Source organism: Bactrocera dorsalis, chromosome 2 (assembly GCF_023373825.1).
Source record: "Bactrocera dorsalis isolate Fly_Bdor chromosome 2, ASM2337382v1, whole genome shotgun sequence".
NCBI lineage: Eukaryota > Metazoa > Arthropoda > Insecta > Diptera > Tephritidae > Bactrocera > Bactrocera dorsalis.
The window spans coordinates 29956313-29979417 of record NC_064304.1 but is presented as its reverse complement, the minus strand read 5'-3'; the positions used below and the strand labels follow the sequence as shown (position 1 = coordinate 29979417).

The following is a 23105-nucleotide window of genomic DNA, read 5'->3' as shown; positions in this document are numbered from 1 at the left end:
TAGCCGATTTACTCGCGCTACTGCCACCATACAACAGGAGGGAGTCATGCGCCGCACATGTGACCCCCTTTTGTCCAACTACCAGCACATATACATACATAGATACATACTACAAGTATTACTTCTGTCTATGTATGAGTGTATTCGATGCAAATGTGAGTATGTATGTGTGTATGCGTTTGTTTGTGAGGCACTACAATCCTCGCCTCGGTGCGTTGGTTGGCGTGTCAAGTACTGCACGGCGAGCAGACGTACGCTGGCAGAGAGAGGCAGCGAGGTGGCGATGGTGAAGCAGTGAAGCAGTGAGGCGATAGGCTGCAAAAGCAAACCGAACTTAAACTTGGAGTTGACTGCAAAAATATTCACTTGCAATCAGAACGTTCAGCCGACAAGAAGCAATTAAAATCGGGTTCCCAGCTAAGTTAAGCCAAAGCGAAAAAAAATATTTGAAATTCAACAGATTTTTGAAGCCAAACTTATTGAAGAGTGTCTCGAAATAAAGTGTAAAACCAAACATATTTTTGATTATAATTAACAGTGTTGAGTGCAGCTTGCAAATATTGCGTAACTCGAGCTCGATGCTGGACTTGAGCGCCAATTGAACTTGAAAATCGAAAAAGTTTTTGTGTTTCAAAGAAAAAAATTGAAACAAAAAAACTCTAAAATTAATCCAAACACTTACAACATATTTTAATCTATATAAAAATAAATAAATAATAATAAAAATAATTATTTAACTGCATTTCGCACACAAACGCACAGGCGAAACTCAACTCACGCTCACACCCGATAAGCGCTACTCCGCTGACGCCAATTTTTCGCGCCCACCAAAGGCTCCACGACAACACAACGGAAGTGGTCGCTCATTAAGTGCGGCGTAACTAAAGAAACAGTAACAGAAATTTGTGTTATTTGCATAAAACCAAGCGAATTTCTTCGAACGTCTGTGTGCGATTACCTAATACAAGCCGAAAAAGAGCCGAAACACTCTTTGCATTGAACTAATTAAAGTAGAAAAACTAGTGACGATTTTTAGTTGAAGTTCGAATTTTAACAAAAAAAAAAAAAAAAACTATTCGAAATGCAGCCTCTAAAACGGTTCACACAATGTGGCAGTCTAACCATGCTCTTTGGCGTCTTCATTATACTCTTCGGTGTCAGTTCGACCGCTTTGACAACTTTTGGCAAGACGAATAATGACAAGCCAACGCCAACACCAATCAGTAAGTATTTGAACACGGTTTAATATATTGAGTTAAGAAATAATTTCTTAATTGGAAGGCGTATCACACAAAGCTATACATCTGAAGAATCTGTTGTATGAAGACAGACGTATTTTTCGTAATCATTTAAGATGGTTGTTTCCAAACAATGATTATTTGACACTGCTGTAGAAATTCTCAAATTGATATTTCTATAATCAAGTTTCCCAAAATGATAAAGGCTATTAACCATTTCCTATGGATATATAACCTTTCACTTCCCAATAATTTTTTCCAAATCTGTAAAACTCTTAGAATTATGAAATACTCTGTAATATACGTTGTGACAAAAAAGTACCCAGAAATTATAACGTAACATATTTATATTAATCAACATTTATTTTGTCGCTTTCTATGTAATCCGCACCAGTACGCTTCTGCCAACGATTTTTCCCGCCCTAGAATTGCTTTTCATAGCCAGTTTTTGGTGTTGCCTTCAGTGAATTTTATTTTATCTCTTCGATCGACTGAAAAAGGGGTTCCATTCCGATGATTGGAATACACATGATCAAGCATGTTCATAAAGACCTGTTTACGGTAAAAACGTTCTGATTTTTATACCGTTTCATACCCAAAATATCTACCAAAATCATTCGAATCGAAATGTCGAGTTCTCTGGTGATTTCTCTTACACTTGTCTAACGATTTTCAAGCACCAAATCCTTCACTTTTTTTATATTTTCACCAGAGGTCGAGGTCGTTCAGAATGAGGCATGTTTTTAACGATCTCTCGACGGTCTTTGGAGGCTATGTGTTACTCGTAGGCTTGTGAAAATTATTTCAAGTTGTAATTTGAAAAATTGACGTTCCTAAATATCGTAGTTTTTTTATTGTTAACCTTATCATTAAGAAAATAAGCACATTCTAATCCGTCGGTACGTGACTTTACTTAGCAGACTTAGTAAGTCTTTATATGTACAAAGTTAGTTTTGGTGACTGTCAAGGTAGAGTTAATAATGGTTAAGTATACAAACCCAAACCCTTATTTAATCCCTTTTTGCACAAAACATTGAGGTTATACTAGCCGGCTGTCATGCCATGCAAATACCTTCTGGTTTTAAGTAGTAGTGCCATATGGATGTTCAGTTTAGTTTGAGCTAAAGTATTCGTCAAGACTTTTTGCGAAGAGCTTTTTAAGAGCAACTTTATATCTAAGTTTGATACTTCGTCTAGTCTCTTGAACTCCGAAGCATTCCAGATACTTAAAACGTGTTCTAAATAGCGCTGGACAGAGGCATAGGAGGTGTTTTAGCGCCTCTCTCATGCCAACTTCTCTGCACTTCCTGTATGTATCGTCTATACTTATGTCTATCCGGCTTGTATTTGAAAACAGTAGGTTGTAACCTGTGAAGAGGCCGAGACCGCGTAAGTAAAAAGCATGCAAATTTTCCTAAAGGGCTCTTGGTGAACCTACATATATTTAAGCATTCCATGTCGCCCGTCAGCTTTTTCGGAAATTTCATTGTATTTCGTTTTTAGTAAATTTGAGATGAAAGGCATTCTTGGCAATACCATCAACGGTTTCATTTCCCGGAATTCCTTTGTGGCCTGAAACGCTGTAAATATACAACCGCAATATCTACTGGCTCATTGTTGGTAAGGATTACTGTTCGCCTGGCTATCGACGTACATATTCATCCCTTTTTTGTGGTTTCGGGCGTCCTTAGCTATCTTTGCCACTTTCGCACCTGCAAAAACTTTCGCCATGAAGATATTGTATAGATGTTGCAAGTTCCGCTGTTGAGACACATCCTATGCCATACACCCTCCTTTAGTGTGAACTGGAACCTTCTCTCCCAAATAAAGCACGCGAATATGTGCTCTAATTTGTCCATTAACACTCGGCTTATTGTATTATGCCTGAAAGTCCTTGTAGAGAATTCACCTAATGCCACCAATCTTGCAGCTAATTTTGCTGCAGAGCTTTCCACTCGATTAGGGATAGGTTAAGTAATCTTCCTGATGCAGCCTTTGAAGTGGTTCTTAGCGCGCCCGTTATGCAAAGAGCAGCGAGTCGCTGTATCCTCTCCATCTTTCGGTAGCAACCATCAAACTTTCTCGTATAAACCATTATTAGACGAGGGTTAGCTTAAAACTTGTAGATAACTCCATCTTCCTAACTTTAGTTAACATAAATATTCAAGTTAACTGTAACCTTTAATATAAGCTCAAACTTTTACCTATTTTATTCTTCTTGCCGAAGGTTGTTAGGCACTGCGGCACTGAACTAAACAATCTCATTTAATGATGATGAATTAATGTAAAACATGAAGTATCGATATTTTAAAACAGGCAATAATCTAATTTTTTCTAGAAAAATTTTAGTGCGTCTATTAAATGCAGTATTTTTCTTAAAGATGAGCTTAGTAATCTGTATATAAGTGCGAAGTTTGGTTTCATCGATTCCATTCCGGTAATTTTAAGGCACAAAGCTCTGGAAAGCCAATAGTCAAAAATGTATATATTGTGCAATAAAGGTAAGGTATTTAAGTAAAGCTGGATTAAAAAGCATGCTCGATAGATGGGTGCCACACGAGTGAAGCCAAAAAAGACACATGGATTTAATATCCATCTTCTATGAGCTGCACCTCTTCGAACAAACTCTTAATTCGTCTGAGGTAAACAATCGCCTAGAAGCCAGTTTTGGCAAATACAAGAGGAAATGTGTTTTTCCATCAGGACAACGCCAGGCTGCGTAGAACGATAGTGACTTGCCAGAAGTTTCAGGAGGTTCTAACACATCAACCTTATGGCTCGAACCAGACACCAAATGATTACTACCTCTTTCTGCTTATAGCGAAGATCTAGTAAAAAAATTCGTCTCAAGAGCTACTACTATCCCCGTTTTTTGCCAATTGAGACAAGGGTTTAATGAGAGTGACATTATGAAAATACATTTAAACTAATCACGTCACTTTAATTCAAAGCAATTCTCCAAATTAATGACCTTGAAATTTTACAATTCCTATTTTATGTTAAATTCGGGCATACTACCATTTTACTAAGGAAATATGTGACATAATGCTTTCAATTGTTATTGTAGCGACAAAAAGATTTCCCTAAATAATTTTGAGCAATGCTTAACAACCTTTGTGCAGATTACATGTCGTTACGTAGACTTGACGAGTAAAAAAAGGAATGCTAAGAAGAAAAGCTTTTACATAAATATCTGGGAAAAGTCCCTTTTAATTAGGCTGACAATATCAATTTGCGGAAAAGATATGAAACTCGAACAAATATATTCAATTCAATTCAATTTACATACGAAATTTATCTAATCTACATTATTGTAGAATTTGTTTAATTACAAAGCAATTGCTGCCAAAATGTCACATATGTTTTCAATATTAGTGTTGTTATTAATGATAACCTGTCTCCAGTATATCAATAAACCTCGAACAATCGCTAATCTAAGTTAAGTCTGTCGTTTTGACACATGTCAGAACTAGTTAAGTGTTAAATTAATTAGATACCATAAGCAAATGTTAGGAAGTTAATAGATTTCTTTTGCGATAATCACTTCTAAAGCCTCTAGTAGTAATGTTAACTTTTAGTCAGATTTTCCTGGTGACCTTAATAATGAGTGAGTGTAGATCCATTAATAATTTCATAATAATTGCAGTTGCCTTAAGTTCGCTTTTTCAATATTGTGTCAAAAGATTTATTTCAATGCAAGCGTATCTACATACATATGTGTGTGGTATATGCTTAATATTTTCCATGACATAATAGTCATTAACTTCTGAATTTTTTCTTGTCTGCAAGCATACACACATAAGTATATACAAGCCGTTTAGTTAGACAAATCAAATGTTCAGGTGTCTGAATAGTTTCCTCCGATTCTCATGCGTTGTAAGTGCATTAACAGTTATCTACTTTGACAATTGATTTGATTTGCTAAAAGCTGCGTGTGAGTGAGTCTCTGAGGATATCGTAATTTTGTCAGCGTAGTATTTGTAATAATATACAAAGAAGTGCACGAGCTGCAGATGTTTGGAAAAATAATTAAGGGGATTGACAAATGGGGTGCATGCAGCATTTAAGGGATCTTTGATGAAGGTTACTCGATTGTCGTTTGTAAAAATACCTATTTTCCATAGTTTACATATTTATTTGCAGCAGCTAAAGTAGATGTGTCTTGAAGGTTAGATGTATCTTAAAGTACGTTCATTTGTGCATTCATAACATTTTTTTGAAACTAAGGGGATTTAAAGTTTGTTTACATCTAAATATTGAATTGGCTATTTCAAATGAATAGATAATGGATAAAAATATCAAAGAAAGAATTTGTCTCAAATTTTATATTTTTAACCAAATTTCGTGCGCATAATCATTGAGAATGTTGGAAAAGACTTACGATGATTCACTTTTATCTAAAACGCAATCCTATGAGTTGTGAAACGCCTTCAAACACGAACGAGAGACCGTTGAAGGCATGCCTCGTTCTTGACGACTATCAACTTCTTCAATTGATGAAAATATTAAAAAAGTGAAGGATATGGTGCTTGAAAATCATCAGATAAGTGTTAGAAAGATGGCAAGAGAGTTTGCCTACTCTCGCGAGTCCGTTCGGATGAGTTTGGTGGATATTTTGAGAATGAAACGCGTTTTTGCTCGTCCCGATAAAGCAGAATTTCGTTCAAAAAGCGTACCGTAAACAGGACTTTTTGGATATGCTTGATCGTGCGAACTCCGATCCCACATTCATGGAGAGCATTATAACTGCCGATGAGACATAGTTTTATGAGTTTGACATGCAAACGTGTCTGCAATCATCGAAATCATGAATTTGTTCCAGAGGGACCGACGGTCAATATGGAGTCCTATTTGACCGTATTGAGGCGTTTGCGTGAGAATATCTGTTAAAAACGCCCGGAATAGTGGAAGAATAGTTCATGGATTCTACGCGATTATAATGCACCATCGCACCGGACTACGGTTGTGATCGAATTTAAAGCCAAAAAAGGCAATGAATACCATCGATCAATCATCGTATTCATCAGATTTGGCTGCGTGTGATTTTTTCTTGTTCGCCCAACTGAAATCGCCGCTCCGTTGAGCCCGTTGATCGAAGAGATTTAACAAGAAAATTCGCTGAATGCCGTTGCAAAAACTCCTTACGAAAAGTGATTCGAGGACTAGAAAAATCGTTGGCATGTGTTTATTACAACTGGCGGGGATTACTTCGAAGACGACAAAATAAATATTGAAACAGTGGAATACGTCTCAGTTGGTCCATCCTTCTTATTTTTTTTCTTTCCTGTCGTAGAAAACGTTTACGCGGTTATAGCCGAGTTAACTACAACGCTCCAATCGTTTTTTTCTTTTCGCAAGGTGGCGCCAATTGAAGATTCCAAGCGAAACCAGGTCCTTTTCCAACTGGTTCTGCCAACGGAGTATAGGTCTTCCTCTTTATATGCTTCTACCGGCGGGTACTACGTCGAATACTTTCAGAGCTGGACTATTTTCATCCATTCGGATGACATGACCTAGCCAGCGTAGCCGTTGTCTTTTAATTCGCTGAACTATGTCAATGTCGTCGTATGTCTCGTACAGCTCATCGTTCCGTCGAATTCGATGTTCGCCGTGGCCAATGCGCAAAGGACCATAAACCTTTCGCAGTACTTTTCTCTCGAAAACTCGCAACGTCGACTCATCAGTTGTTGTCATCGTCCAAGCCTCTGCACCATATAGCAGGACGGGTATTATGAGTGACTTATAGAGTTTGGTTTTTGTTCGACGAGAGAGGACTTTACTTCTCAATTGCCTACTCAGTCCGAAGTAACATTTTTGGCGTTGGATTTCCAAGATATACAAAATTATCTACTACTTCGAATTTACGTCTGTCAACAGTGACGTGGATGCCTAGTCGCGAGTGCGACGGCTGTTTGTTTGATAACAGGAGATATTTCTTCACCACCAGACCCATTTGCTTTGCTACCCTATCCATTGTATAGAAAGAAGAACTAACGGCGTAGTTGTTGAGGCCAATGATATCTATATCGTCGGTCAGCAGCTTTACACTCGTATAGAAGATGGTCAGATGGTCCATCCGTTGAGTTCAACTGTCGATGATTCGTTCGGGCATTTCAACTGATACCTGGCAAAGCATGCCTCATGTTTTGCTTAAAGACCTGAATCGAAGCGGGATTGTCCGCATAGACTTTGGACTTTACATATCCCCACAGGAAAAAGTTTAACGGCCTGATATCACACGATCTTGTGACCAATCGACCGGCTCAGAAAGTGAAATTATCTGCTCATCGAAGTGTTCTCTTAATAAATCCATTGATTGATGCAATGTGTGGGAAGTGGCGTGGTCTTGTTGAAATCAAATGTCGCCTAAATTACGAGCTTCGGTCTCAGGCATCAAATAGACGGTTATCTTGGCGCGATAAAAGTCGCCATTGACAGATACGTTCTCACCGGCATCATTTTTATAGGAATGTGGACCTGTGGTTCCATCGGCCCTCAAACCACATCAAACCGTTGGTTTTTTTCTGGATGAAATGGCAGCTCTTGAATCTCTGCAGGTTGCTCTTCATCCCAAATGCGGCAATTTTGCTTGTTTGCATACCCTTGAGCCAGTATGACTCGATATTTTTGTAAAAAACGTTGTTTAGATAAGTTTCTTCATGATGAAATGCCAAACAATGCTGAACAAAACTAACATGAATCCTTGACTCTTGCTGTGACCTGTCAAAAAAGGCTATTGAAAAAAGTACTTCTACTTGAATCTCCCGTTAGATAGCCTGTAAGTGTTGAGCCCACCGATATTTTTGAATTTAACTCGATGGTGAACAGCTAGCTCTACCATTTACTATATCTCGTAAAACTCAAAGATAAGATAAAGCAATTTCATAAAGCTGATTTTTTGTTCTGCGAGTGTTTAGATATGATACAGCTACATAGACCATCCCTCTACAGAAGCCCAACATCTTTACTCTTCATAAAGCAAGAATTAACAGACCTCTATAAAAAAAATCGGTAAAAAGTAGCACGTGTAATTTTTATCAACTTTATAAAACTAGTTTGCCAACACACTCAAGAACTGGACTCAGAGCAACCAAAACATGCACCAAATTAATGACTTGAACAAAAAATGTGAATATGAATATTAATGAGCTGAAAGAAGTTATGCAGCAAATTTAGACGCAATAAAAACAATTAGTTCCAGTTTGGGCAATAAAATCATTATTGATTACAAGTATGACTAAATGCAAAAAAGTAGAAATGAGAAAAGAGTAGCTCAAACCGTTTTAAGAGCGCAAAACGATGAGAGACCTTAGCGATTTTTGGCTGAGTATTAATTTGTTATTTCTTCGCCCACTGCAAGCGACTGAAAGCTTTCGTGACTAATGCTAATTCCTTACTAGTTTTGCATATTTACAAATTTGTGCGCTGAAATTTCGATGAAACATTGTTTACAATATTAGCTGAGTAAGCTGTGCTTGTGCTTACAATGCCTAATTTGTAGTAAGGAAAACTATAAAAGAAATCAAATGAAATTGGTGAGTACCTATTGAGTGACAGGTGGAATTTGGTTATAACCTTGAAATTTGCATGCAAAACAAATAGAAATGACAGCTGATTTCAGCTATTGATGAAACAAACTTTTTATGCAAGAAACATACACATACATATGTATATATACCAAATTTGTAATTCGCAATTTGCATTGAAATAAATTAATCAAATATTCTCTTTTTTATTTTTTTTTTCATTTTCGTTTCCGCTATCTCCACTGACTGTCATAAAAAAATAAACAAATAAATAGTTAAGGGCAAGGAATGTAACAACCATGATGACTGCATAACGATAGATAAAACCAGCTGCGTCAAGGACCCCAACGACTACAAGCATCGTTGCCTGTGCGGTGATGATTCGGCGCCGGTCAATGGACATTGCCAGGATGTACTAAAAGGTGAGTTGATACAAAAACAAAAATTCTTCCAAAGTAGTAAAAATATGCTACACAAAGTGAAAACTCATCAAAAGTTATTAAAAAAATAAGGGTTTTTATAAAAAAGTCGTTCAAAAACAATACTTTTTTCTAAGAGTTATTTTTGAATCCTAGGAAATAGAATACCTTTCGATTTGTTCCAGTATTCTTAGATCACAGAAATGGTGTTTTAATATAATTTTTGTTTTACGAGGGCTGTCCGATAAATAACCGACCTAACCATGATGCACGCGACTTTTTCAAAATTTTTTTTTTATTTTTTCTACATAGTCTCCTTGTAACTCCACTCACTTCTCCCAGCGATGCTCCCATCTCTGCAACCCTTCCAAATAGTACTGGGCGTCTTTGTCTGCAAAATACGAGTTCACGAAAGAGATTGCCTCCTCATTTGACGAAAATCTCTGGCCGCCGAGCGCAGTTTTAAGTTGAGGAAACAAAAAAAAGTCGCTTGGTGCTAGATCCGGTGAATAAGGTGGATGGTCAAGCAGTTCGAACCGCAATTCGTGAATTTTCGCCATGGCGACTGTTGAGGTGTGAGATGGTGGTTTGTCTTGGTGGAACAAGACTTTCTTTTTTTGCAAATGTGGCCGATTTTTCGAAATTTCTTCCTTTAGCTTGTCTAATAATGATGCGTAGTATGCTCCTGTTATAGTTTTTCCTTTTTCAAGAGAGTCGATAAAAATAATTCCATGGCTGTCCCAAAAAACACTAGGCATCACTTTCCCAGTCGAATACACAGCTTTAGGTTTTTTGGGGCTGGTTCCCCCTTTTCAATCCACTGTTTACATTGGCTTTTTGTTTCGGGCGTATAATGATGAATCCAAGTTTCGTCTACAGTTATCAATCGGCGCCAAAAACGGGTTTTATTGCCTCTAAACTGAGCCAACAGAGCGCTGGAAATGTTCATGCGCGCACGTTTGTGGTCTAGCGTAAGCAAACGCGGCACCCAACGCGCGGACAGCTTTCTCATGCCCAAATCTTGGTTTAATATGTGACAAACAGTTTCTTTTGACATCTTCATAATCTCAGCTATTTCCCTAATTTTAATCCGGGGGTCGTCTAGTACTAGTAGTTAGTGGTTACAGGTTTTGGACGCCCAGGACGTTCATCATCTTCCAAGCTCCTGCGACCACGTTTAAATTCAGCTGCCCAAAATTTTACGGTGGTAAACGATGGTGCAGAGTCACCATACACAGAGTCCAACTCATCTTTGATTTGTGAAGGCGTATTGCCTTTCAAAAATAAAAATTTAATTACAGCTCGATATTCAATTTTTTCCATTTTGGGGAAATCACCGAAATAGACTTACAAAAATTACTGTCAACAGATAATTGCGCAAAATAAATTTCTGAAATTTTGGCGAGTAGCTATTAATATGCACAATTTGAAGTAGAAACTTTTTTTCAGATGTGCCGCTAGCTTCACGTTGAAGTCGGTTATTTATCGGACAGCCCTCGTATTATAGTCGAAATCGAAGGTGAGTCGCCCTCGTATACATTCCACTTATAATTTTCTTATATTTTCTCAAACGATAAACTTATATATATTTCAGGCTACCTTGTATGATTTCTTTTTTAACCATAATTTTCCAATTAAGGTTTTTGATGAATTAAGAAAGTTAAGGCGTTTTTATATGATTATTTGTAACAAGGTCTTGTCAGGTTTAACATGTGTGGCGTTATTTTGAGAAAATATTTTTAAATCTGAGGTCCTTAAAAGCCTTTCATGGATTGAAGATTTTCATGACATACTCCAGATTGCATATTTTGAGCACAATAATTATAAGAACGTTTATATATAATTCTACAATTAGAGAGGTTGAAAAGTTATATAAAACATAACCGAACATTTCATTCCCTTGCAACGTGCAATGAACAAGGTCGGGAATTACCTTCAGGTGTAGTTCAGGTTGCGGCTAGGGCAAGTTTTATACCAATTTTAACCATTTTATGTACAAAGAGACAACGTTATTAGAAAAATATATTCATTATAAAGTTAACTGGAAATTCGAAAATATTTTTATTAGGTTTATGGGGCTAAGGGATTTATTGTCCGATTCGACCGATTTTTGACATACTATTATCACCTAAGCATTCTCTCGGAATTTTTATAAAATCTCTCACAGATTTACCGATATTATTGATGAAACGTTCGCAATAGAATTGTGGGTCACATATTCGGTATCTAGAAGCTTGAACAGTGGTTGTCGAATTTGAACAATATTTTGTCATAAAGTGATATTCCTCAAAGGCACTCTTCGTACAAAGCTTTATCCCGATATATGGTATAAATTGGTTCTTAATTTGCGCACTAGAAAGTGCAAGGATCAGGATGAATTTAAGTTTGTCCGGCATGGCATGGTTTTGTATGATTTCATCCATGTTTAAAATTGATTTACTACATCCTTGGATATGGTTTTCACCTAAATATGGGATGTGTCACGCTAATCAGCAAATTTTCATTACGGCGCGATTGTCCTTTAACTTGCCTTTGACAAAATCGTTTTATGGGAAGTGGTTATACGAGTAATCTGAATTAACTCATTTTTACACTGTCGCTAGAGATACTAAAAGAATTTTTTCTCAGTGAATTTGGTTATTAAAGCTCTAACTGTTTAGAAGATATCAACATTAAGCCTATTAGAGGACGAGACCACACTGACTTTTTCATAAATTTTTAAACAGCAGATGCCCTTCCCTAATACAACTCGTTGTGTCAAATAACAATAAGATCTTCGATTAATTGTGTTTATTGGAAGTGGCAATGGTCCAATTCTGTCTATCTGCAAAACAAATCCCTTAGGTGCCAAGGATTAAGTGTACCAAACTTCATCAAAATATCCTAACATTCACTCAAGCTATAGCTTGCATGGACAGGCAGTCACCAGAAAGTAAACTCGTCTCGCCATCCTGATTTACAAAATATTGTATATGTATATAAATCCATATCTACCTCGATTAGGTTTAGGTGATACAAAGAACCGTTAGCAAACAAAACTATTATACTCTGTAGTAAGATGTTGCAAGAGTATCAATATTTAATGGCTTACGGCCACTTGGTCACGTTGATATATGATTCCGAAGCACTTTACGTACATGAAAAAGTGGCTTAAAGAATATTGACTGGGTTCGGGTTCTGTCAAATAACAATTTCGCATGATTATTACAATGATCCAATCTGCGAAGAAATTATTCAGATCTGATCCCTATGACATGGCAGCTTTATGTATGTTTTATAGTGAAACTGAACAATCGTAATTTTTTTCTTTTAAGGAATTTTTAGATTTGTGCAGCGTTAGCTTCGGTGCAGCGGAAGTTATTGTTTTTTTTTATTCTAAAAAGGGTATTAAAGGCTTTTTAGTTTTTATTATTCAAAAAAAAATACTAATAATGTTAATAAGTACTATGTAGTAAAATAAATGAAATGTTCATCGATTTAAAAAACCGTAAAGCATTTGTTTCTCCTACTTTACATTCGATATCTGTCATAATCTCAGAGTACAAAATTATTTTGGAACATAAAACCACTAAATGCATGTAGATATTTTGTTAATTACATTAGCCTTGAATAATGCCAACCAGCACTAATTTCCGGAAAGTTGTTCAAAATTGCTCATACCAGTGCAGTCAACACGGCGTATGAGTAATATTTATGCACTATAGTAGCTGTGCCCAATAATAGAGTGGTGACATGATTGCAAGCCAATTTGATGCAATGTCATAACTGCAAGGAAACCTCAAATCTGAATTACCTATAAATACATAAACTTGAACGCACACACATGCACACAGGTACTAGAATTCTTGCAATCTTCCGCATACAAAAGCCAATAAAAAATGCCATTATAGATCTGCCTTATAATTTGTAAACACAATGTAACGGCTTTTGCTGCCACTTCGTGTGCACTGACACGAAATTCTTCTGCACACAAGAAAGTGTCGTCGATTCCCCGCTAACCGCCAACTCGCCGCACCATTGTGCTCATGGTTGTGCAGCATGACACACAGTTATTTCCTTATGACTTAATGGCACTCCATAAGCGTGTGCAACGCTCATTTAATTGCTTCATTGCAGCAATAATTTCAGCGCCAATTAACATTACAGATGGTCGAGTAGGAAATATGCATCTTTGCATGCATTTATTTGCAAGTGTAAGCACACAAATATATAAGTTTATATACATATGTATGTATATACATATAAGCCCAAACAGAACACAGTTGGCACGAATTCCCTTTATTATAGTTTTTAATAAATCCTGTCTAACTGTATTTACTTGTCATTCGTGTCAGCACGTTTTGACGCGTTCTATAGTTGTGCACAAATATTTGTGCTGCTTAAATACAGCTCTGAAAGATTACTCACTCTCACTAATCTTAATGAGCTCATCAACAAAGCATCCATCCTTTTTCAAGTATGTCTAAATAATGGAGCAAAAATAATTGTTATGCGTCTTTCTTAATTCTCTTTACACATTTATTGCCCTCACCTGTTAATTTTACTAGTGAAGGAAACTGAATTCTCTTTTATTATTTTTTTTCTGATTTAATTGTGTCGTCCCTATTAAAATCTTATTTTCGTTATTTACTCGCCTTGTATAGCATGTCCTTTTGCTTATATTTGCTTTGTCATAGGCTTCTATTTACAATGCACTTAGCAGGCTTAACGCCTAAATGTATGCCAACTTGTATAAAAATAACTATGTCACAGTTACATTTAGGCTAGGTTAGGAGCATTTTAGGCTTCTGCAGCTGATGCAGATAGTTAGTCAGCCCTACTAGCATACATGTGACTCGAGTTTGACAAGGAAGTGATTTATTACGGGGTCAGACCAATCTAAAATTTTCAAGAAATCGATATTATGTTAGTAGTAGTGAATAAATATATACATATATATGGTAAGTCAGCTGAAGTACAAACAAAACCGTTAAAATCATTTTTCTCGAAACTACATTTTCCAAATCGAGTCGATATGTACTGAGTATGGACTTATGGTGATTATCGCAAGTATCTTAGCAATATTAAGATGGCGTTTTTATTTGTTTTACATAATGAAAGGATCTCTAACCAACGTCGAGCTTCTTCTTGAAAAATATGATCCCGAATTTTCTTCCTCCCAGAATAAAGGATCAAAATTAGAATCTCTTTGGGAGCTGAAACGTTGAATTTTTATACTTTTTTTATCCGCATTCTGAGGTGGATGCTTTATTTGCTTTTTATAGCCTGGACAAGGTATATTAAGATTTGCCACAAGGCTTGTAACACCCAAAAGGAAACGTAATGGATCTTAAAAAGATTATAGGTATTTCAATATAGATAAATTTTCAGCGTGTCAATCTGAGACTATTTAGACATGTCTGTCTGTCGGTCGGTCTGTCTATACGGAATCTAATTCCTCAGTTTTTGAGATACCGATATGAAATATTTCATACATTCTTTCTACCAAGTAGCTGCTCATTTGTCGGAACCACCGATATCGATCAACTACAGTACACAGACAGACAAACTCAAACCCTTGTATGGAAAACTTTTTTATTTTACAAGGTACCTCCACGAAATTTGGCATATAATCTGTGTCCATTGCAGCGCTAAGATCAAAAACACTTAAATTTCTCAAATCGGATCCCTGTAGTATATAGCTCTTATTCAAATTGACCGGTCCAAACCAAGGTAAAGTTCCTTTTAGACCCTTTTATGTTTTAAAAATAAATCTTTGAAGGTTATTAAAGCAATTCGTTCAACTTTATTACGAAAATTCAGGTTCTGTATGGAACGATTTGGCACATTTTACGTCGAGGTCTTAAATGCAGCTAGTGCAAGAACGGAAGTCGCCTTACCTTTCCTAGCGACACCGCTTAGCGTAAGAGTTTTGAGAAGATCCGATGTTTTTGAGTGAAACTTTGTTCAGCGAGTCCTTGCTAAATTGGTGTGTAAAGAAGCAAATTGACTCATTTGAGACGAAGGGCGACCTGAAGAGGTTCAAGAACTTCCATTTCATTCAGAAAAACAACGGCGTGGTGTGGTTTGTGGGCCGGTGGAATCATCGGTCCATTTCTCTTAAAAATTGATGCCGATAAAACGTAACCGTCAATGGCGATCATTATCGCGCCATGAGAACTGACTATTTGATATCTGAAATTGAAGCTCGTGATCTCGGCGACTTTTGGTTTTTATAAGACGGCGTCACTTCCCATAACACTGAGTGAATACTTCAGTGAGCAGATAAGTTCGCGTTTTTTGCCGGTCGATTGACCACCAAGATCGTGTGAAAACACACCGTTAGACTTTTTCCTGTGGGGACACGTAAAGTCTAAAGTCTATGCCTTGAAGCGATTGGCCACCAGGATCGTGTGATATCACACCGTTAGACTTTTTCCTGTGGGGACACGGAAAGTCTAAATTCTCTGCTTTGAAGAAAAACATCACGTTTGTCATTCGCCAGTTACAAATCGAAATGCTCCTACGAACCATAGAAAACTAAACTCAACGGATGGACCATCTGGGACGTAGCCGTGGCCAACATTTGAAAGAGATAATCTTTCAAAAATTAATACTGAAGAATGTTCTTTCGGATGATAGTAAACATACCCCACACAATTTTGAGTTTCCGTGTAGGAAAAGTAGAAACCTTAGTAGTTTTAAGCAAAACCGTTATATGAGGAGGGATGAGAAATTTCGTTATAATACGAATTCAGCCATTTTTATAGCGTTGGTAGAGGTACTTTAGTGTGTTGTCCTGAGCAAATTAGGTTATTGTATATTAAGTGGTGTAGGATATATATGTTCATTGAACCTTGCAGGTGCGATCATCTGCGCCGAATTGTAGTTTTACCATATATATTAATTCAGTGCTTAGTTATGGCCTTTTATAGATTTTTGTTTAATGGCATATTGTGTGCGTGACATTGGTCCGATTACGTCTGTCCTCGAATTCATTCTTTCATTACGATATTTCAATTTTTACTCAAGTTTTAACTTGTCGGACAGACAAACGGTCACTCGGAACTTAACTCATCTCATGATTCTCATCATATATCTTCATTTATAAAAATTATTGTAAAAATCATGTGTGTTCGTCCGCGATGGACTCCTAAACTACTGAACCGATTTTCGCAAAATTTAGCACGCTGTGTCCTGATCGAACCGACTTAGAAGATAGGATATTAAAAACAATTCACCGAGAAAGCAGCCTTAAATTCGTTATTTTTTTCAATGAAATTTATTTGTATGAACTTATTCAAAATTAAAACTCAACTACAACTCTTATATCGACAAAAACGTTTTTGTCTTTATTCGTAAATAAAATTTTCACTGTGTTGAATAGTTTATTATATGAATAATAGTAAAAAATGTATACCACAGCAACGCGTGGCTGGATCCACTAGTACATTTATATAACTCTTTAATTTACGATCTCTGATATCGATCTAACTAATCCTTAGTATTACCACTTGCAGGTCTACGTCACAAATGCACCAGCAGCCATGAATGTGAGGACGGTTTGGTTTGTCAGTTCGAGAGTCTTAATCGTACAATTGGTGTATCGAAATTCATTTCTAAGACTAAATTATGCCTCTGTGACAATGAGAGTGGATTCTTCGAAGATGTTTTGCGTGACATTTGCAGCGGCGGTGAGTAGCAAATGATCAATATTTGTGAATAAAGAAATGTAATGAAGATAATTTTGACCTCTTACAGCTTCGCTACAAACAATTGCAAATATTTTGTGCTCGCTGGTCTCCACAGTGGCGCCGTTCATTGTCTACGCACGCATGAAGCCGCATTTCTAAACGGTCAATCAACAGCAGATGCGCTAAACAAGTTTTATGACAGTTTTTTCTAAATTTAATTTCTCTACCAATTGTGATGTGAAATATTTTGAATATTTTGTTGAAGCACATAGACATATTTACTTATGTTTTGAGGCAAAACTTGCAATTACTTAAAATCTACACATTAGAAAGTATATGGTCAATTAGCTTAGTCAAATATAGTAAGTGTGATTGTTTGCATAAATATATGGCAGCACTGCACACTGAAGTGAGTTATATGCATACATGTGTAATTAGTAAGCGTTACCAGATGTTTTGATTACTACATTTTTTTGATTATTATAGCAAAATATATGAAGAACTTATTCAATTTAAAGAAACAAACCGCAACTCAAACCAACTGGCATATTTGTATGTAATTATAAGTATCACTGGTTTTATATAAATATCGATTTTACTGTGTGTCACCAACTATCGTGCCTCTTACATGAAATATAGTTTAAGTTTATTTACCTGTATACACCTAAAAGCTCTACTATATACATACATACCTAACTACAGTTATATATAAGTGTAATAAATAACGAAATATTGTAAAATATACTCGTAAATGTCTATCATTGATGTCTTATAGTCATAGTTCATAGTTCATAACATTACTACCACCGCCAAGTTTATCTGCCTTAACACTAAGGTTCCCTTAAATTCAACTTTATATACAAAATTAAAAGAAATAATACAGAAAATAAAAAAAATGAAAACTACGCAATGCACACACTCGGATTTTACATTACTATATAGTACACTGATCATCTGACATTGATCTTACTCTCAAGTAAAACTATTCTCTGCAGCACTCAACTCACCGGCAACATATCTGAGAACACTTAAGCACGTGCTAGTCGTAATTCTACACCGTAGTTTGTTAAAAAGTAATAAAAAATTAATATAAAGGTTTACTTGCATTAAAAAACGCGTTCGTTTTACACGATTTCAGTGCTGGCGAGAACGTTAACTCGACTTTGGACAATTTGGAGGACATAATCCAAGCCAAGCTAAGCGGCTATGCCTTGCCAACTAAATTAATCAACTGTTTTGTTTTGCCAATTGTACCTTAGATAATAGAAACATTATTCCTAGAACTAAGCGCATTATTAGACACCCTTTAAAATAAGTAATTATATACCATATTTAGGACATAAGTATATAACCAGGCTTTGTAAAAATGTGATTAAATTTAGATACCAGAAAGTAATATATTTAATTGAAATATTATTTTGCTTATAAAAAATACCATCACCAAAGCACCAAATTGTGCTTATACAGAGTGTTATTCCACTGAAATGCCATGCATTTTAGTCTGCGCATCGAACAACTTGAATTCGGCAGCTACCAGTCGTTGTTGTTAGTCTTAGCCGAATACAGTTTTAGCTAGTTCTAGCTACGTAGACTTTTCCGTTTAATTTTTTAACACCAATATTATTTCAAAGTGGTTGCTTACTGACGGGTTAGGTAAAGCTAAATTATGAGAAACAAGAACTGATCTGTTCGGTTCTTTTATAACACCTTTCATAAGACTAACTAGTAACCTTTTGTCACATTTACCTAAAATTATTCGAACTTTATTGAATATTACACTGAATTTCAAGAGCTATAAACCTTTCATTCGTTTCAATCAATAATCATCGATCAATCTATAAAATGTCATAGAGTAGCCAGTTCCAGATGTGGCTACCCTCATCGTCCTTTTCATAAGTGGCTTTGGATCGGTGGTGATTGCCCCTTAAGCTATAATACAGATACAAACTTGATGTAGTAAGAATTTCATTTTTTGACACTTTATCTCTTGTTATCTAATACGAATTTCATTATCTTGTGAAAGAAAAAAGGTTTTCGTAAAGAGGGGGATTTCTCTAAAGATCGAGTTTTTTAACTTTTCGATTTTTTTAATATTAAAAATTAGATATTTAAAAGATCTGTTAGTTACTATGTACGAAGGAGAGATTTTTAAAGAGTATAGCGTGTATACTCTTTAAAATCTATTAAATATCTAATTTATAATATTAATAAAAATTGATAAAGTTAAAAAACTCGATCTTTAGAGGAAAATTTCAATTAATCTGTTAAATGATTGGAACTTGAGCTATCGTGACTTACGCTTAGAAACAGTTTGAGAAAACCACGACACTAAAACGACTATAATTAAAAAATGATATAAAACAACAATCTTTCAAATTTCTATTTTTGAATATTTTCATAATATGGTGCAAAGCAGTTACCTAAGAAATATGTTGAAGAAATAAATCGTACCAGGCTATCAGTCTAAAATAATATTTATATGAGCCGAACCCTTTTGGTAAAATCGAAATACCTCTTTTAAAGAAATATCTGTACTAAAGCTACTAAGGGTTGCATCAAATAAAATTATAAGAAAGGGAGTGAGTGGTTTCCACTGTGTAATGGTAAAAGTCAATGCACAGTTTTTGATCATTAAATTTTTGGGTATAAAATCATCCCAGCGGATTCCAAGTTCAAAATGTAGGATGCTTTATAAAAGAATATGTTAACATAACACCTTATGTTTCTCAGTTACTCCTTTAAAATAGTTCCGATATGCTAAAATTCGTGATAAAAAGTGCAGAAATTATTTGTTAACCCTATTTAAATGCTCTGGTTATATACGATCACATTTCATATATGTAAACATTTATAGACATTTAGTGGTAAACACAAAATTATTGAAAATGAAAATCTTAATCAAATAATCGTATTGTAGTTTATGTTCAACCGTGATTTTAATGTATGTATGTATGTGAAAATTTTTTCGTACCTTGTTTTCAATAAAAGTCCAAAACGCTAATGTGTTGTCTTTTATTTGTCATACGAAGATAATTCAAGTAAGTAATCATTACAACCATTTCGCCATAGTGTCTCGTATTAACTTTAAATAAAGCCAATAAAAGCAAGAGAGGCAGAATTAAAATATGTAAGTTTATCGCTGTTTCCTAAATGAAGGGTAAGTCCAAAAAATGAGTAACTAGATGCACTAAAATTATCGAAAAGTATTTGTGAGTCAGTTTTAGATATGTTGAAAGGTTCTGTAGAAGAGAACAACGACTAAGATAGTTCTTCACGAGGATTTAAATTTTTACAAAAAATATATGTACAAGTATATACATAACATATCTGCATACATGGAATATACCCATATGTACCTTTGAGGATATATTAGTTAAGAATTAATAAGTTACTAGCTACTAAAATATCAATTGTAAAATGTAAAAATATCATGCATGCTGTTTTCACATAGCCTCCGTAACTGTTTAACCATAATTCTGGTGCCCATAAACCATTCACATTCTCTGCTATAACTCAAATACAAGCTATCAAAGATCACCAAAGCTTATGCGTGTAAATATGGTAAACCATAATTATAGCAGTCAAAACACCGTATAGCATATGTACAACTACAAAATTTACAACAAGCAAGCGATAATCACTACTTGTTGCCGTGTGTTGATTACGTATACACAATTTTAATCGTATTAAAATATTTAAAGAATTTCAAATACCTTTTGAATTCAAAATTGAAATTCATTCCCCGAAGCACAATTATGCAATATTGACAGCTTCATAATAATAACACTTTCCCACGCACGAAATTATTTGTACAAAGTGCTTCTATGCCCGAAGCAACAGCAATTTGTTTAATTCGCTTGCAGAAGTTTGCAAAACACTGAATGTGCAAATATTTGGCATATTTTTGACTAAAATCATTTAGCTATTGTTTTTATTTAATAAAATCACTAGTTTATTTCAATTTTCTTTAATAAATTCACAATTTACACAAAATTTATCATAAGCGAATCGGAAGCAAATGCGCGACGTTTGAAATGGCGGCGGAAATTGGAGAATGCAATGGAAAGAATGGAGTTGCCAGTATGCCAAAAAGAGAAAATGAGAATAAAACTAACATTGGGTACACACTATGCGATTTAAATATCATAATATTTAACAATTATTTAACATAAAATCAGCCGGAGAATGTAATTTATTATAACTTAAAGCATTATTTAGGAAAAATACAACGAATTATAAAATTCATATCTCAATGAATGTTTTTTGGTATTACTGCAAATTCAACACCTGAATGTTAAATACTTGTAATCAAGTAATCTTATAAAAAGAATATATATCTAACTACAATATTTGAAAGAAAACTAAATATTGGTAGTTTAAGTAGCATACAGACATTGTTTTGCCATTTTCTTTGAGTCTGTTCGCCTTATTATTTAATTAACTGTGAACGGATGTGGCATCACTTTTTTAATGCGCTTTCCTGTCTTCGTCATCTTCCTGTCATCTGTTATTCTCAGTCACAGATTGCGAATATTTTATTATTAGTGATGTTCAAAGAGCAAATTGAATAATATATTCATAATGTTTAGTGTTTTATTAAAGTAATTATCCGAAAGTGCATATTCATAATGTTCAGAGTTTTATTAAAGTAATTACCCGAAAGTGGCTACTGCGGAGAGTGTGAGTGCTCTGTGCAAGCAAAGAAGGAAATTCACTGACATTAATTTCCTTCTTTTTGAATGCATTTTTGTTGGTAGGGTGAAATATTGTTACTTCATGATGCAGGTTTCAGCATAATCTTGAAAAAACGGTGAGTTTTCTTAAAACCAATTGTAATATTCCATAGAAGAAATCTTCCAATTAAGACAAGGTATAGCGATCAGCTGTCGACAGCGCTGCTCTCTTTTCACTAGCATTTTGAAGTTAATGAAACTTTTGGTAGCTTGGAATTGCTTGGAGTTAAATGATTTTAACAAAGTTGTGTTATTGTTTATATGCCTTCACATTTATAAATAAATTTAAGGCTTTCGAATTATCCATCCAGCTCTGTTAATGACGATAACAACGAAAAATTTAAAAGAAATTGTCGGAGAAATAAAATAGCATCTCAACATATCGTTTGGATCGACTCTTTGGTTTACGTTTTTTAGAATAAAATCTACCAACGCCGGACGCATGACCAAAAACCAGATTTTTTTTGCAAAAACGACTTCAAAAATATGTGCCTTATAATGTAGCTAAAAATCATACATTCATCAAACGTATCATATTTATATGGTAAATACGACGTAGGGGGTAGTCGAAAAACTCTATAACAATCTAGGGAATGGCGTTGAGCCGAACCAGAATTCGCTGAACGTACTGAAGGTTTTCCCAGCCCAGATTTATAAAAAGTGTATGGAAAATTAGATCATTGCCTATTGAAAATATAGTCTGTATTTTAGTCAATCTAGGTCAGATTTGATCAAATGGTAAACTTCGTGTGTGCCTTATTTTATGCCAATCAACTCAACTTCGATTGGACCGAAGCTAGAATACTCTTCACAAATAAATACCTTGATTTTGATCGTTCGGTTTGTTGAACTTCTTCAAATATTCTAGCATTCCCTTAATTTATAATCCATACTAAGTTTCGTCATATAAAAAAGTTTTCCATACAGGAATTTAATTCCGAACGTTCAGTTTGTATCCGATAACGGCGGTTCCTACAAATTAGTAGCTTCTTAGGAAGAAATAGAATTAAAAATTGAGGGACTTCGCGTATAGACGGATGGGCAGACGGATATGGCTAAATCGACTCCGCTATTGGGTGGTCGAAAAAGTCTTTTTCGTAGTCAAACTTCAACTTATTTTTCCGCTAGGGACATTATCCATCAGTGTAAAATATTCATAAGTGTAAATCGAAATTTCAAAATTTCCAGAACGGAAGCGAACAAACCATAGTTGTGCTACACGAACTGATACAGCTTCTTCTCCGTAAACTTCTCAAATTTCTTGGTGTCTTGCGTGACATTCTTCCCTTTTTTATAAAAAAAAATCTAAAAATAAAGCGAATTTCTTCATTATTTTCACTCATTTTTGAACAGCTGTAACTTTTTTTCAATTTCCCCGAATTTAATTTTTTGGGTTAAATGAAGCTTAAAATCTCAGCTTTCCAACATTATATGGTATAACACAATGTGATTGTTAGAACTGCAGATATACGACTGCAACGACATCTACATATTGACAAAATACGAAACGACTTTT

At 35.2% G+C, this 23105-nt stretch overlaps 1 protein-coding gene across 1 annotated transcript; it reads left to right on the top strand.

Moving 5' to 3' along the window:
• The first annotated feature begins 359 nt into the window (after window positions 1-359).
• Window positions 360-18825, top strand: LOC105231898 (uncharacterized). The gene is made up of 4 exons (XM_011213409.4): window positions 360-1223; window positions 9040-9186; window positions 16683-16856; window positions 16924-18825. Exons 1-4 carry the CDS (start codon window positions 1082-1084, stop codon window positions 17013-17015), a joined length of 555 nt encoding a protein of 184 aa, XP_011211711.1. The 5' UTR covers window positions 360-1081; the 3' UTR covers window positions 17016-18825.
• The last annotated feature ends 4280 nt before the right edge of the window (window positions 18826-23105 follow it).